Source organism: Galeopterus variegatus, unplaced genomic scaffold (genome assembly GCF_000696425.1).
Source record: "Galeopterus variegatus unplaced genomic scaffold, G_variegatus-3.0.2 Scaffold1110, whole genome shotgun sequence".
Classification (NCBI taxonomy): Eukaryota; Metazoa; Chordata; class Mammalia; order Dermoptera; family Cynocephalidae; genus Galeopterus; species Galeopterus variegatus.
The window spans coordinates 143,878-160,096 of record NW_007727221.1 but is presented as its reverse complement, the minus strand read 5'-3'; the positions used below and the strand labels follow the sequence as shown (position 1 = coordinate 160,096).

The window sequence follows — 16,219 nt, the reverse complement described above, 5'->3', positions numbered from 1 at the left end:
ACTGTATCCCTTTGGTGGTGTCATATTTTCTTGTTTTCTCATAGTTCTAGTATATCTGCATTGATGTCTGGTCATTGGGTAGAGCATTTGCTTCTTCTGTTACTCTGGAGTGAGCTTTGAGGACAGAGACTTCCTCCTCTCTTTCTGGTCTCTGCTGGTGACTCTCCTTGTGTCAGTGCAGTCTAGTGGATGGGGGGCCACCTGAACAATGGCTGTGGCTGCTACTGTGGCAGCAAGCTGCCCTGCAGCAGCTGAGGCTGTGGCAGTAGCTGTGGTGGAATACCCACATGGAAGCAGTGTTTGTGACATATTCTTGCCTTCTATTGGGTGGGGGAGGCTGCCCATGGCTCCTACCTAAGTCCCTGGGCAAGCTGCCGCCTTCTGTCAGGCAGAGGATGCTGCCTGCAGCCTACAGTCTTAGGAATTTGAAGCCATTAAAGATTAATTCATAATAGTTACAATTCATCTACAGTTTTTAAATTCTGAGGAAGGACTGGGAGCAGAAGCAGAAAAAGTATTGAAGTGACAGAAACCTCACTGGGAGGAGGATGTGGAAGGATCCAAGGAGAGGACAGGCATTTTTTTGTTAACCTATTGTGTGCCAAGCTCAGTAGTCAGTACTTTATATAAGCCATCTAATTTAATCTTTAGAATAACCTGAGAGATTTTATTCACCTCATTTTAGAAATGAAAAGCTTAGGGGTTAGAGAGTTAAAGAATTTGCTCAGAATTACAAAACCAGGGTTTGAACCCAGGACTGGCTCCCAGACTCTTCTTTCTAGGGTAGGTTACAATTATGAACATGCTCTTTGGAGTCAAGTCATAGTTTCTGTGCTCACTAGCAATGTGTCCTTTAGCAAATTAGTCATTTCTCTAAGCCTCTATGATTAGTCTCCTCATTTGTGAAGTGGGGGCAATATTAATACTGATCTCTTCGGCTGTTGTTAGGAAAAATCAAGAATTGCATGTAAAGTGCTGAGTTTTGTGCCTACTACACATAGTAAGCACTCAGCAAATGTTGCTATTTCTACTTACGCTGCTGCTTTTATTTTCTTTCTAATCATCATCTGCTCTCATTAGAATATAAATGGAAGGAACTATGTTTGTTTTAAATACAGCAAGGAGAAAGAAACTTAAATATGGAGGGTTTTGGAAATACAGGGGCAGGAGTTCTTTGGAGAAGTTCTCAGCAATATCAGTCAGGCCTTCTGACCTTCCCCACTGAGGTAAGGTCTTTAGATGAGGGGTCATGGGGCCTGACTGGGCTGTCCCAGAGAGGCTGGCGTCCACAGCCAGGAAGGAGGCCAGCGAGAGTTCTGCAGTACCAGTCTTTCCCTGACCTGGCTCGTTGCCCTTCCCTCCTCCTGCCCTCTTGGGCTCAGTTTTGCTTTCCTCACAAGCCACAGCCCACCTCTAGATCCAGGCCAAGATGCTGATCCTTGGGCCGGCCCGGTGGCGCACTGGATAGTGCGCCGCTTGGGAAGTGTGGCAGTGCTCCCGCCGAGGGTTCGGATCCCACATACAGACCGGTTCCCGCTCACTGGCTGAGTGAGGCGCGGGAGCAACACCGAGGGCTGCGATGCCGTTGCCGTTCCCGGTCCGGTACGGGGGCGACACTGAGGGTTGCGATCCGTTGCCGGACACGGAAAAAAGACAAAAAAAAAAAAAAAAGATTCTGATCCTTACACCAGCCATTTTCTCCATAGCAGGTCACAAACTCCTCTGGTGAATGGACCATCTCCGGCATTCCAGCCAGCCAGCACCGCCTGACCCTCACCAGGCTCGACCCCGGGAGCTTGTATGAAGTAGAGATGGCAGCTTACAACTGTGCAGGCGAGGGCCAGACAGCCATGGTCACCTTTCGAACTGGTGAGAGGCAAACATTGCCCCTGGCTTGGGATTTCCACGGGCCTAAGCAAGTTCAACTAGGCCCTGGTGGGAATCCCTGCTCACCTTGCCCCCACTGTTCACATTGAACTGCGTCTCTCCTCCCGGCTACTACCTCCCTGTGGTCTGTGTGCCTGGATGGAGGTCCTCGCTCTCATCAGGAGGTCACCAGTGGCCTCTCTGACATTTCTTTGTCCCTCTCACACTGGGGCCAGCAGCAATAACCACAGAGTCAGGCAGAGCTGGGAAGTGGACCACACTTCAGCGTCCTGTCCTGTTTCTTATTTGCATCACCTTGTCACACCCCTTAGCAGAGTCTCAGGCAAAAAAGATCCTGTGGGGAGGGAGACCTAATGCATGCCCCTTCCCTTGTTGATCTCAACCCATTTTAATCCAGGACGGCGACCCAAACCCGAGATCATGGCCAGCAAGGAGCAGCAGGTCCAGAGAGATGACCCTGGAGCCAGCCCCCAGAGCAGCAACCAGCCAGACCATGGCCGCCTGTCCCGTAAGCCTCCTGCAGCTGTGCAGGCTGGGGGTGCTGAGCAGTCAGGCCTGGAACTGCATCACAGGGCAGGTTGCTGCAGGTTGAATGGGTTCTTGGTTCGGAGGTCCAGGTGTTCTGATGACATTTTCTTGGCCTCTCCTCAGTTAACCACTGTCAGAAAATATAGACTGGAGCTTTTCAAATAAAAGACCACATTTCAACACTGAGATTGCTGACCTTGTGGGTCCAGATAGCAGCAGAGGGGAGAGCAGCTGGCCCTTGTTTCTCCACACTCTGGCTTTACCAAAGTTTAGCTTAGGGGTCTTAACCCAAGGGCTTCTCCCGGGAGAACACAGCCCAGGTAGCCCAGGAAGTTCTGCTGCAAATACCCATGTGTAGAGGGCCACAAGGAGGACAGGCCCTATCAGGAGCAGGCAAAGTCCAGACAGAATCCAGCCATCATCTCATCATGGCCCCAACTCCAACTTCCTTCCTTACTGTGTGTGGTCTTCCCCAGCCCCAGAAGCTCCAGACAGGCCCACGATCTCCATGGCCTCTGAGACCTCAGTGTACGTGACCTGGATTCCCCGTGGAAATGGTGGGTTCCCAATCCAGTCCTTCCGTGTGGAGTACAAGAAGCTAAAGAAAGTGGGTGACTGGATTCTGGCCACCAGTGCCATCCCTCCCTCACGGCTCTCCGTGGAGATCACAGGCCTGGAGAAAGGTAGGGGCCTGGCCACTCTCCTGCCTGATCCCCAGCTGCCTCTGGCTCCTGGAGACAGAGGAGCACTGGAGGCCTTTCCGTCCTCTCGGTCACCACCCAGCAGCACGTTCAGTCCCTCCAACCCTTCCTTCTCCCTCTCTTCCCATGTGGCTCTTCTCTGATGTAGACGGGAGTTCTTGTGAGTCCTTGGGGGACATGCTTTGGGCAAGGCTGCCCAGAAGATTCCTCCCAGACCTGGGCCTTACTGGGCTGGTGGGGAGTCAAAGGCATTTCCCCTCTCCTGAGTTCAGTGTCTCTCTCACCAGGTACCTCTTACAAGTTCCGTGTCCGTGCCCTGAACATGCTGGGGGAGAGTGAGCCCAGCGCCCCCTCCCGGCCCTATGTGGTTTCAGGCTACAGCGGCCGCGTGTACGAGAGGCCTGTGGCGGGCCCATACATCACCTTCACTGACGCAGTCAACGAGACCACCATCATGCTCAAGTGGATGGTGAGTGGGCCTGGCCACGGACTGCAACAGGAATGTGGGGCAGAGGCTCACATCGGGCAAGTGCTGGCTGCCTGCAGCAGGGGCAGGGAGCAATCACTCCCTAGATGTTCCTCCACCTGTGTACCTGGGAGTCGGGCGCCCTCACGCAGGGGTCCTGCAAGCCCACTGGAGGAATGGGGGCTGCCGTCAGTGGTCTCCTGTCGGTTCTCTGCCTTAACCTGATAGACCTCCAGGCTGGTTCCTGTGTTCAGGTTATGTCCCACCCTCCTTTCTGCCCTTCCTCTAACACCACAGGGAATCCCAGCAGAACTGTTCAGGGTCCCTTTTAAGCAGAGATAATCACCCTCATGTCTAGGGAGGTTCAGAGGGGACTTAAGTCTTTGGAGAAATGGCAGTTTGTTTCTGTCTCTTAAAGCTTGGGGACCTCTAGGCTAAATAAGATAATGTGTAATCTCCACAGCATTCTTCAGGGAACCTCAGGGGTATCATCAGGAATGTTTGTTGGGGACCCCTTCTAACTCTAGGCTGGGGTAAAATTTCCATACACCGTTGGTTTTACTTTGATGATGATTTCTCTGCTCCATTGTGAACTTGTTTTTTTCTCCGTTCCCTCTAGTATATTCCAGCAAGTAACAACAACACTCCAATCCATGGCTTTTACATCTATTATCGACCCACAGACAGTGACAATGACAGTGACTACAAGAAGGATATGGTGGAAGGTAAGAAACACTTGTGTGTGATATGGTTTGCCCTGCTGGCACGGGGGTCTGGGCGTTGGTGAAATCTGGTGACGCCTAAAACCTGGGTCTGGTGTGACACAGAGCAGCTGTACCCCATATCACTGACCACTCGTGACACACTTGGGTCCGTCAGGTTCCTAAACTCACATGCTTTCTTCCTGTGATGATGGGACAACAGAGACCCGGTGGGTGGGCACCCGGACTGTTTCCTCTAGTGTTCCTGTACCTCACCGCCCCTTTGCCAGGCAAGTGGCCCCATCCAGACACATGGCCCTGCCTGAGTTGGAGTGTGAGATTGGGGCCAAGCAGACCACATGTGCATCACCATGCATGGTCTCTCATGCTACTTCCCAGGGGACAGGTACTGGCACTCCATCAGCCACCTGCAGCCAGAGACCTCCTACGACATCAAGATGCAGTGCTTCAATGAAGGAGGGGAGAGCGAGTTCAGCAACGTGATGATCTGCGAGACCAAAGGTGACTCTTTGGGTTCTCCTCTCGCTTCTGGCTGTTTCCAGCAAACTAAGGCAAAGTCAGTATTCCCTGTGCCATGCTGGGTTTCTCTCCCAGGAAGATTCCTTATTTTCCAAGTAGCCCCAGACTTCGTTATTTTTCGCCCTTCTGTTCACTCGTCTGTGCCTCATATTAAGTATGAGTGGATTGCAATCATGATGGTTTCAAGGAACTTGGGAATGAACTCATCCATGAACTCATGGAATAGAACCTATCCTTGAGTTGGGAACTCTCTATAAATACTTTATTCCTGCAATAACATTTGGTACTTAACTTTGGTTGGTTTATTTAACTTTACAACCCCATGAGAGGGGAAAGAAACTGAGCATCAGGAAACTATACACCTTGGCCAAGGTCATGCAGCCTATTAGTGCTGGAGCACGCTTTGGACCAGGTTCATCTAACTGAAAGCCAAGGCTCTTTCTCAGCACTAAAACATGTTAAATGTATTCACATAATAACTTAATATATGCTCATTGGCCAGGTGGATAGATTTCATTATCTCCATTTTGAAAATACTAAAAGCAAGATAAAGCAGGCATATTGCAAAGAACATAATCAGGAGATCACAAGGGAATAGGAATGGAGACAGAACAACACCTTTTCCCATCACTGAGGCAATAGCATTCTCTCCCCCACTTTGCATTGCTTTCAATCACTTATTCAACCAACCCTTACGGGGTGCCTCCTGTGCACACTTCCTGCCTTCTTCTGTCATGTACAATGAAGGGTGGGACAGACACTTACACAGCAAAAAATCCTGTATCAAGAGGTACAGAGAGTGCCCAGGGATAAGAACAGAGGCTTCACACTGGTCTTCTGGAAGGATTGAACCTTCAGGCTGGAATAAGGAGGGAGTGGCCTGGGGGACGGGCTGAGGCTGGAAGTAGCTGCAGCTGTTTGGCGTGTCCAGTGCCTGGAAGGAGGATGAGAGAGGGAAGCTCAGAGAAGAGGCCAGACACTGTGGTGGGCATTGGGTCCTTTCACTGTGGGACGAGCTGGCATGGTTAGGTCACGGGAGCCACTCAAGGCCGGGAGGTGGAGGAGGGTCATCGCTGAATTTGTTTGAGATTTCTTTGGGTCCCTGGATTTGTTTGGGTCCCTGGTGACTATGCAAAGAGTGGGCTGAAGGCAGAGAACTGGGGCTCTGAGGTAAGGTAAAGAGAAGGGATGGGGGACAGCCAGAGCTCATTTGGTTACAACACAGCCTTATAACACCAAGGTCACAGGTTCAGATACCCATTCCCCCAAAAAGGGAAGGGTTGGAGTCTTTTATCTGAGGAGATGTGGGCAGGACCAGAGACTGATGGTATGTTGAGGTTGGGAGAGAGTAAAAGGAGTTAAAAGTAGACTTTGGGGTTTCTAGCTTGAAGTGCTACCCGGATGATATTGCCATTTATTGACATGGGCAAGGCAAGGAGAGAAACAGATCTCATAAGAAAGGAACGAGGTAAAACCACGTGGAGACATAGTGAATGTGATGCTTCAGAGACATGGAAATGGAAGTGTCCATAGGGGAAGCATAGCTCCTGCCCCAGGAGGACCTGGCTGGGGTGTTGATGGGGGAGTCTTTAGGATATAGGTGGAAATGGTGGGAATGGGTGAGATTCCACAGAGTCTGTACTCTTACAGACTGAGGGGAACCAGGAGGACCTCCCAGTTTTTGAGGAGCAGCAGTCCGAGAAGTAGTGGGAAAGTCAAAAAACTGCAGTATCAGAAAGCGAAGGGAGAAGAAAAAGAGTTGTAAGAAAGTTAATGTCAGATACACTCTGGTAATAGTGAACCCAAAGGAGGAGTTTACAACCTCGACTTTTCACCTCTGAATTGGTGGTTCACAGCTACCTTCTGTCCTAGCGAGTCCCAAAGCATCCATCTCCCTGCTCTGTGCCCCAGGCTAATACCAGCTACTTCACAGCTCTTAATCTACCCAGAAATAGCAAATTTGTGGGTAATTTCTTCCAGCACCAATTCTTTTGCTGGCTTTATGCATTTTAAATATTTTCTTCCGAAAGTCACCAGTTATTTTTTCGGAAAACGCTCCACCACTTCCGACAGTGCTTGGCTCACAAACATCTCAGGTTCTGTTTTGAAATGTAAGGTTCGGGTTTCCTCACCAATACCCAACTTCACACGAGATGCCCATTTCCTGCTGCGTGGATGCCATTCAGAGAAGGGCTTTTGAGGCCCTGTCTTATGAGTTTGACCCCATTTCCCACACCCATGGAATTGGGTTTTTTTTTTTTTTCTTTTTGTTGTGAAGGAAATGTCAAAGAAATAGAGGCTGAAGTGAGGTTTGTCCACAATTACAGCTCGGAAATCTTCTGGTCAGCCTGGTCGACTCCCACCCCCAACTTTGGCCGTGCCACAGCCGCCACCCCCTGAAACAATAGAGCGGCCGGTGGGCACTGGGGCCATGGTGGCACGCTCCAGCGACCTGCCCTATCTGATCGTCGGGGTCGTCCTGGGCTCGATTGTCCTCATCATCGTCACCTTCATCCCCTTCTGTTTGTGGAGGGCCTGGTCTAAGCAAAGTGAGCAAGTGACCCTTCTCAACACCGAGGGGAAGGAGGCGGGGGAGGGGAGGCCACGGAGGGTGGGAGGGAGGGAAGGAGGGGCCACCCAGCCCACCAAGGAGGCCTCTGCCCTGTGCAGCATCAGAGGTGCTCACTTGTCATCCACGGGAGCTCAAGCCCCTGGGTCCCCTGAGCTCGCAGAGGACACCCTGAGACCAGGCCCCCCCAGCTCACAGACCTGGGCTGAAGGAGAGTAGGAGGAGATGTTGGTCTGTCCTCTCTGCATCACTGCAGCTCAGCTCTCATCTGGCTCCATCTCCTTTCAGTGTCAGAAGCTGCTTCTCTGACCTCCTGTCCACACTTAGTTGACCCTGCCTCTTCCCTCCGAGCGCTTCCTGCTTCTTGCCTGGGTTCCCCTTGTCCTGGGTTAATCTGACTTTCATCCACTCATTTTTGCTTTAAATGGCAACACATCTGGTCAACTTCATCCAAAATAATGCTTCGTCCAAGTATTGCTCCTTTGTCCAAGTATTGCTCACCCCCTCCTTCTTCCCCCACATCCTTGCCCCTGTATCTCTCTAACCCTCTCCTCACTGCAAAAAAAAGGGGGGATCTAGATGTTAGGAAGAAATGGGTGACAGGAAGATTTTGAGAGAAAATATCCTCCATCCCTTGGGCAATGTCACCTCCCTGCCTACTTCCTTTGTCCCTATGGAGTCAGGAGTTTCCTGAGACTACTATGGGATTTTTCCAAGCTGCCCCAGGCATCCTTGGCCCTAAGCATACCTTTGTCCTTCTGTCCTTCCAGAACATACAGCAGACCTGGGTTTTCCTCGTAGTGCCCTTCTGTCCCCCTCATGCCAGTACACTATGGTGCCATTGGGAGGACTCCCAGGCCACCATGTCAGCGGACAGCCCTACCTCAGTGGCATCAATGGACGGGCCTGTACCAATGGGATGCACGTGAACAGGGGCTGCCCTGCAGCCGCAATGGGCTTCCCAGCTGTGAAACCTCCACAGCACCACCCAGGGGAGCTTCAGCAGGTAACGTGTTCCTGGGCATGTGGGCAGCAGGTGTGGGACACCCAGGGGGAGTGGCCGGGCTGCCTCTTGAGGCTTCCTCCCTTCTAGCCGCTTATCCTGGGCTGCTGAGCCAGGCTGTCAAGAATAACTCATCCTGTTGAACAGTGGACACTAGAAAGTTCCCTGGCATCTGTGACAGGACCTTTTTGTAACTGTTTCTTTTGAGCAGCAGGATGACACCAACAGCCTGCTAAGGCAGACCATTCTTGGCAATGGATATGACCCCCAAAGCCACCAGATCACCAGGTAACTAGGCTGCTCCCCATCCCTGCCTTTTGATCCCAAGCCCCAGAGCCTCACTTTTGCCCTGACTTATCAAATCTGATATCAGTTGCGTCTCACTCAGGGATCCCCACATCTGACAACCAGCTCTGAAGGGCCATTACCCTGATGGGTAGTTGTTTTGTTTGCAGTTATGAAGCCCGTCCTGCTTGGGGACATGGGCTTCCTTCTCAGAATCCTTCCCTTAGTGGGCAGGCCACTGACACCCACATATGACTGACTGCCCAGAGGCCCCTGGACACCTGACTTCCAGTCTCTCACGTGGAATAAAATGGAAATGGGCTAGAACTCTCAGTGGAAGTAAGAGTGCAGTGCCTCTGGATGTTCACAAGGGAGCAGGCCTTACCCCGGCTGAGCTCTGAGCAGCTCTGATGCCCTCAGGCGGGAAGCGGCCAGGGGATGTAGGGGATGCAGCCCACTCTGCCCCTTCCTTCCACCCCATGCGGTCTCTTTCCATGCAGGGCTCCCAAGGCCAGCCGGGACGAGGGCTCTCTCGTATACACGCTGCCTGATGACTCCACTCACCAGCTGCTCCGGCCTCACCAGGACTGCCACCACCTCTACGAACTGCCTGCCACCGCAGGCCAGGCAGGAGTGAGGAATGTGCCCGAGAGTCCAGGACTGGAGGCAGCGTGGGACCCTCCATTTCACTTAGGTCGGTTTCAGGGGCAGGGTGGAGAAACTGGACAAGCAGGGAGACTGTAATGAGGTGTGGGCATCCATGACCCAGGAGTGACTTGGAGGGAGATTAACAGTCTTCAGAGGTGCTGTCTGGTTAGGAGCCAGCTTCTCTAGGGAAGGAACGGGGGAGCGGAGGGTGGACAGCCACTCTCCTTTGCTGCCGAAGTCCCAGTACCAGCCGGTTCTACTCCAGCGTTACAAGCTGTGGTCCTCCAAGGCTGAGGTAATGGACATTTCTCCATTTCAGAGAAAGAAGCCCTTCTTTTGGTCTCTGCATTTTAAGGCTATTCACAAATTCTTTTTGCCTCTCATCACACTAAGAGACATTCTCTAATCACTAAGAAATACCTTGCTCTGTTGGGTCTTGTCTCTTAATTAACGAATAAAGTTGCATCAGTCACTAAGGAGCCAAGTTGTTGTACACATCACCATAACTCTTCATGCTTCCACAAAACCTTTTCTCCATTTGCTCTGTTGGGTCTTGTCTCTTAATTAACGAATAAAGTTGCATCAGTCACTAAGGAGCCATGTTGTTGTACACATCACCATAACTCTTCATGCTTCCACAAAACCTTTTCTCCATGGGGCTCGGGGTCATTCACAGCACCTCCATCCCACTGTCTCCCTCTGTGCCAGCCTCCTTGGAAATCGGTGGATGCTTGCTTAGGGCCCAGCTGGTTTGCAGGATTGGCCAATGCTTCTTAGCCTCTGTGGTGTGCATTTCCATTCACAGGCAGGTCCTGGACCCTGTCTCTGGGTATTAAATTCTAAAAGACAGTTACCTCCTAGAGCCAGACCCAGCACCATTAAAACTGGACTACGTCAGTTCAGGGGAGAATGAACTGTTGAGTGGGATGATTATAATCAGAAGCCACACCAAAGGGTGTACTAGCAGCCTGAATCTGGAAAGAGCAGTTTCATAGGTCCCGTGGGATGCAGGCAGAGTGCATGAGGATCTCTGTGGTCTCGTGGGTAATAAGTGGCCCTCCCCACATCGGTGAGATCCTCGAGGAAGCATATGTGCCCCTGTCGTGGCTGTAGGTTCTGTCCCTCCTTTAGGGCCAATGTAACCAGCTCCCAAACAGTTTGGCCCAGTACCACAGAGCATTGGTTCCTTGATCAGTCTGGATTTTAATGCTTCCCACTTTCTCTACCCCCCCAGGCCCCCCGTGCTGCTTGGGCCTTGTACCAGTTGAAGAAGTGGACAGTCCCGACTCCTGTAACGTGGGTGGAGGAGACTGGTGTCCTCAGCACTCTCCAGGGACCTACCTAGGACAGGAAGCTGGAATGCGGCTCTCCCCTGGCCCGCTGGTGCATGTGTCTTTTGAAACACCACCTCCCACAATTTAGGCAAAAGCCCATGTCCCAGAAAGACTATATATTGCTTTTTTTAAAAAAGGAGACAGAGAAAATTGGTATTTATTTTTCTATTATAGCCATATTTATATATTTATGCACTTGTAAATAAATGTATATGTGTTTTTATAATTCTGGAGAGACATAAGGAACCCTCCCCATTGAGGTACGAGAGGGAAAACAAGCCACCACATAACAGGAGTCAGCCAGGAAACAGTCTCCCAGTCTGGCCAGAATGCAGGCTGAGAGCACAGCTCCCCACTCAGAGCCTCTGCGGCTGCCTGGGAGGCTGCAGGAGGCCACCGCTGAGCTGCTGAGAGCAAGAATCCTAGACACGCTGTTCCCAGTAACCGTGAGCCAAGAGCACGGGCCGTGGTATCACCCACTGGAGACACCCACGAAGATGGCTGGATCTGGTGCTACAGGAGACCTTTTCCTAAGATGCCCAGGAGAACAGACGAAGATGTGTGTAGCACTGTGAGCATTAACAAACCTTCCAGAATGAGTAATCCATGACAACATATCTCTGTAAAAACAAACACTGTAACTTCTAAATAAATGTTTAGTCTTCCCCGCAACATTCTACTTAATCATGTATGAGTCAGCATTTTCTTTAGATGTGAGAATCCAGTCTTGGAGTGTTTGAAGAAAATGCCCATTTGTGACGGTTCTATCTGTAGTTGTCTGAGAAACCTCCATACTGTTTTCCATAGTGGTTGTACTAATTTACAGTCCCACCAACAGTGTAGGAAGGTTCCCCTTTCTCCACATCTTTGTCAGCACTTGTTATTCTGTCTTTTTGATAATAGCCAGTCTAACTGGGGTGAGATGGTATCTCAGTGTGGTTTTGATTTGCATTTTCCTGATGCTTAGGAGACACTTAATCTCATTAAGAGCTGTGCCAGACCTTGGCTTCTAATCAGGAAGAATTTGATAAACATCATCTTGGGAAGCCAGAGGCGGCCAGTGGACTCACTGTTTGGAACAAGTGCACCCTCTGCTGGCCAGAAGAAACACAGCACCTGGTCTTAGACTTCTGCATCCTTTTCCATCAAGCAGCTAAATCTGAGAAAGAACTCGCATTGAAATGCCTCATGGTTTTCAGGAAAGCGGTATTTTTAAAAAATTGTTTTTAAAATAAAGGACTGCAAGGAACATGGAAATGATAGGAAAGGAGAAGTAGAGCAGAGAAGAGAAGAAATAAAATACTGTGATTTCAGACACAACTTGGTGTGGAAGGCCTCCAGGTCACTTCCCAGAGGGCAGGGCCAGTGTTCTCAGCCTTAGCTTTGCTAGCCCAGGGGCCCTCAGATCTGAGCTGTAACTCACCTTCTAGCCTTTAAAAATCTCCCTTTGTTTTTTCTCCTTGATGATCTAAGATAGTTGTCAAAGTGAATTTTGGTGAACTTTATGGAAGTGATGTGTGAAATATCTGCCATTGAATCATAGCAACACTGAATGGTTTTAGTTTTCAAAAAAAAAAAAAGTCCCGGGAAAGAAAAATCATTTCTGACGCATGTTAAATGAGATGTGTGTATATTTATACCTTAACCAATTACAGGAAAGAAGGAAAAGTTTAGGATATAAGGCTTTTAAATTTCTACCGAGAAAATGAAAAGCTCATGTATTCAATTTTATTTCATTTTGTATTTCTTTAGGTTCAGGGTAATTATTTACTATAATAGTACCTTTTTAAAGTTTTGATTCATTCAGCAAAGGCTACAGAAATTACTAGAGGGAAGAGTGAGGCCTAGCGTGTGGGAGTTGGCGGGAGGTGCTGAGTCCAGCCGATGGCTCGTCGACCTCTCTAAGGATGGAGCCCCCTGTGATAGGACAGGCTGGCTCGGCAGCAATGAGTAACTCCTTTTACTGTGAAGTTGTGGCAGAAGGGCTGGACTCTACATTTTATTTTTCTTCCAGTGCTGAGATGTGATAATACTATGGATGAGAGTTCAAAATAGCCAAATTATATAACAGTTGATCCACAAGTAATTTAATGTAGGCTGATTTTCAGCCTCACCCTCAGAGGTGAGGATGCTACTCTAAGAGCACAGCAGGAAGCAGAGAACCGTGTGATGAGTGGAGCAGGACAGCTTTCGGCCACCCCTTGTCCAGCTGCCCCCAAACTTTTGTCTGAAGCTTAACTTCCCAAAGACTCAGGTGCTCATCCTAAATTACAGATTCAAGTAGAAATGAAACTGGAGCTATCAATATATCTTGTCCAGTTCAAAATAAAATAATTGAGTATTAACTATATCATCAAATCCCAAACATGCTGGATGAAGGCCTAAATATTGTAGACTTAACTAGTGATGTAGTCTAGTTCAATTTGGAAAAAAAAAAATCCTGATTAGTTTTACTCTAAATTGAAATACTTGTGGAATCAGTGACATGGCTCTTCTATAGAGTCTAAGTTCATTGTTGTAATTAGAATCACAGAATTTCAGAATGGGAAAGAGCCTCAGAGCTTATCCAAATTCATTTGTCAGGTAATAAAATGAGGCCCAAGAAGATTATATAATTTTCCCTGGCTCTTACAACTAACTACCAGGATCTTTCTTCGAGACCCATCCCTTTATCCGGGCAGTGACTCTTTGTGGTAGCTAGCCCCATGATGGCCCCCAGTGATCCCCACCTGCTATTCACACTCTCTTTGGTCCCCCTCCCACTTCACAGGGGGTTGGCCAGTGTGACCCATGTGGAGATAGTGATGGTGTGTCACTTCTGAGGTTAGGTTCTAAAAGACTGTGGCTCCCATCTGGGTCATTCTCTCATGCTCTTTCCCTCACTTTTGCATCACTCCCCCTGGAGGAAGTCATGTCATGAACACGCCATGCAGAGGCCCATGGGGTGAGGGACTGAAGCCTCCTGCCAAACAGCCAAGTGAGTGAGTTTGGAGTAACTCCGTCAGCTCCAGCCAAGATGCAGACGGCAGCAGCTCCAGTTCACGGCGTGACCACAGCTCCATGAGAGACACTGAGCTAGGGACACCACTAAGCTGCTCTCAGATTCCTGACCCTCACAAACCCTCTCATTCCTGGGTGACAGAATAAGTTTGCCATTTTAAGCTAAGTTTGGGGGTAATTTTTTACACAGCAATAAATAAATAAAACAGAGCTATGACTAGCACATTTTTTAAAACGCTTGAAAGGCACACGTAGTTTAGGCTACACAGCAGAGAAAGTGAGGAAAGGATACTCTCTAGTAGAGAAGCCACAACATCAGAGATTTATGGTGATAGGTGCAAACGATGAACTATTCTGACCGCTTTAAACAAGGATATGAAAGAATCTTAGACAATAGGCCAAGGGGCCACCTCTAAGAATATTCTAACATACAAAGAGAGCAAGTTCTGTCTGTAATTTGGGGGGACTGATTAGCAGGCTAATCACAGGTTACCAAGATTTGGCATTGCTGACTTGCTTTCTCCATTTATGCAATATTGCCTTTTTCACTTTTCTCGGTGACCAAATTATATCCTGGGACAGCCTCAATCGGGTATCTCATTAATACAGCCCCAAAGAGCTCTGAATCTAAAGTGTCGTGCTGAGGCAGGAAGCTAGATAGAGACAATAGTGGGAGAGGGAAAAACTGGTTATTTGCAAATGGGACAAACGGTTTCCTGAGCAGGCATGCACATGCACAGAAGCAACCATAGGCCCACCATCCCCACCCCCACCATCTTGGGTGCCATTCAGTTAGACGAATGACGTCCCACCAGCCAGGGCACCAATCTCTTTAACCAACGTGACAGAGATTACATTCAGTGCTCAACCAATCACCAAATGGCACTAATCCAGCTAAGGAACTTAAAATCCCAAGAATGTAACTGTTTTGGCTTGTGAGCACTCTTCTCACTCGAGCCCACCCCATTTTCTCCGGAGTGTACTCTTCTCTCTTCCTTTGCTAAATAAAACTGCTTTTACTTTTCATTTCTGGCCTGTCTTGTCCAGTTCTTTGCTTGAGATATCAGGAACCCGGATCTAGCCAGCAGGACCTGGAATTTTCTGGTAACAATGCTATATTACTAAGAGGACTCCAGTGTCAGATCATCCTTCAGTGGCTGAAGCCATGAATTTCAATGAGCACTTACCCCCAAACCAAAAGGATATTCTTAAAATAGTTAAAAATGTTATGCATAATCAAAAGTAATTGTTACAGACAATGTCCCAGAGTACTGTAAATCTATTTCCTTACTTCCTGATCTGTATCAAAAACACCAAAGGACTCAAGTAAAACCTGAAAGAAAAAAAAAAATGGCATAAGACATGAGAAACTATGGGGCATACTTAGCACTGATGGAGATGCAAAAATCTTCAGGGAAAAACCTCTTTATTATCATTTTGCAAAACACATTTCTCTGCTCCACTAAGAACTGAGGAGTTTGCAAAAACTATGGGTGATTCAATAAGCTGGTTATTTTCCTGATTTCTGCCAACCCAAAGCAAACTAAAGCAAACTGCACTGCTTGTGTCTGCCTGCATTGCCTGAATCCTGAGCCCTCAAATCACTGCTTTATGAAGTCGACAGTACCAAAATTCTAATTTGCATTTCTTATTCTAAGATATTGTTGGCAAAATAGTTTGTCTTTTTCTCTTGTGCTCTCTCAGAGAATACTTAATAACACCAAAGTTTATTTTTTAAGGGTCCAAGGATCAGGAAAGAGATTGCTGAATGGTAGTTTTTCTTGCCAATAGCTAAAAATTCAGAATAACCAAAAAACAAATTTTTCAAAACAAAAAACCAATGCTTTCTTACAGTTGTGAGATACAGCCTTCAAGACTTCATATTCATGTAAGTTCCAAACATCTAAAATGGTTCAGTTCAATAATAATTAGATGTTAGGTTTTATAGTCAGTTCTAAGATAACCAAACTAGAGAAAAATTATTAAAACTACATGACTGGATCTGGCTTTAGATAAGTTCACTAAAAGAATAGGATTGTTGCAGGTGACAAAGAAACAGAACTTCTGGTGAATTACGTCAGAAATCTTGGATGGATTTGAGGAAACAGCAAGCTTAAGGGTCCATGGGCTTCATTTCATTCTCTTGTGGGGGATGAATGGGTGGGAGGATAAGGCCACCTTTCTTGCGCAAAAGAGCAATCTCTTCCTTTAAGGCTAAAATCCTTTCCGCCTGGACTTGGATCAATTCAGTGACCTTCTCTCTTGCCACAGTGTCTGCTTTCCGAGGGCCCTGGAAGGCATTGCCCTGTTGAAAAAAAACACCTCCTTTTTTAAGCAGCATTTGGGATGTGAAAAATTCCCTGTCCTTATACATCTGTTAGGAATGCCAGCCTTAGAGTCAATTTAAACAGCCATTGCTCCTTAATTTAAGGATCTTCAATTCTTCTGCTGAAATCCCACCATTAGAAATGTGTGCTTTTGGACTATTAAACAACTCTTCAAATGCAAATCCCCTTCGGAATTTGAACATTTTAAGCTAGCTCTCAGTCATTCATTA

General features: G+C 48.2%; 2 protein-coding genes across 3 annotated transcripts in view; one reads left to right on the top strand and one right to left on the bottom strand.

Annotated features, from left to right (window-relative positions):
• The window catches only part of BOC (BOC cell adhesion associated, oncogene regulated), a 42,443-nt gene extending 31,104 nt beyond the window's left edge, over window positions 1-11,339 (top strand). Inside the window, exons 8-18 of one of the 2 annotated variants that reach the window (XM_008574814.1) lie at window positions 1,710-1,869; window positions 2,285-2,395; window positions 2,892-3,098; window positions 3,404-3,585; window positions 4,202-4,307; window positions 4,683-4,805; window positions 7,151-7,372; window positions 8,163-8,398; window positions 8,607-8,683; window positions 9,181-9,374; window positions 10,563-11,339. In XM_008574814.1, coding sequence (XP_008573036.1) covers window positions 1,710-1,869; window positions 2,285-2,395; window positions 2,892-3,098; window positions 3,404-3,585; window positions 4,202-4,307; window positions 4,683-4,805; window positions 7,151-7,372; window positions 8,163-8,398; window positions 8,607-8,683; window positions 9,181-9,374; window positions 10,563-10,750 — 1,806 coding nt within the window. In that variant the 3' untranslated portion in view covers window positions 10,751-11,339. Of the gene's footprint in view, window positions 1-1,706; window positions 1,870-2,284; window positions 2,396-2,891; window positions 3,099-3,403; window positions 3,586-4,201; window positions 4,308-4,682; window positions 4,806-7,150; window positions 7,373-8,162; window positions 8,399-8,606; window positions 8,684-9,180; window positions 9,375-10,562 lie in introns of both variants that reach the window. The other variant, XM_008574813.1, reaches the window with a different exon arrangement.
• A 3,732-nt stretch (window positions 11,340-15,071) lies between these two features.
• Window positions 15,072-16,219, bottom strand: part of CFAP44 (cilia and flagella associated protein 44) — a 139,754-nt gene continuing 138,606 nt past the window's right edge. The window contains exon 36 of the mRNA XM_008574819.1: window positions 15,072-15,967. Within this exon, the coding sequence (XP_008573041.1) occupies window positions 15,776-15,967 (192 nt within the window). The 3' untranslated portion in view covers window positions 15,072-15,775. The remainder of the gene's footprint in view (window positions 15,968-16,219) is intronic.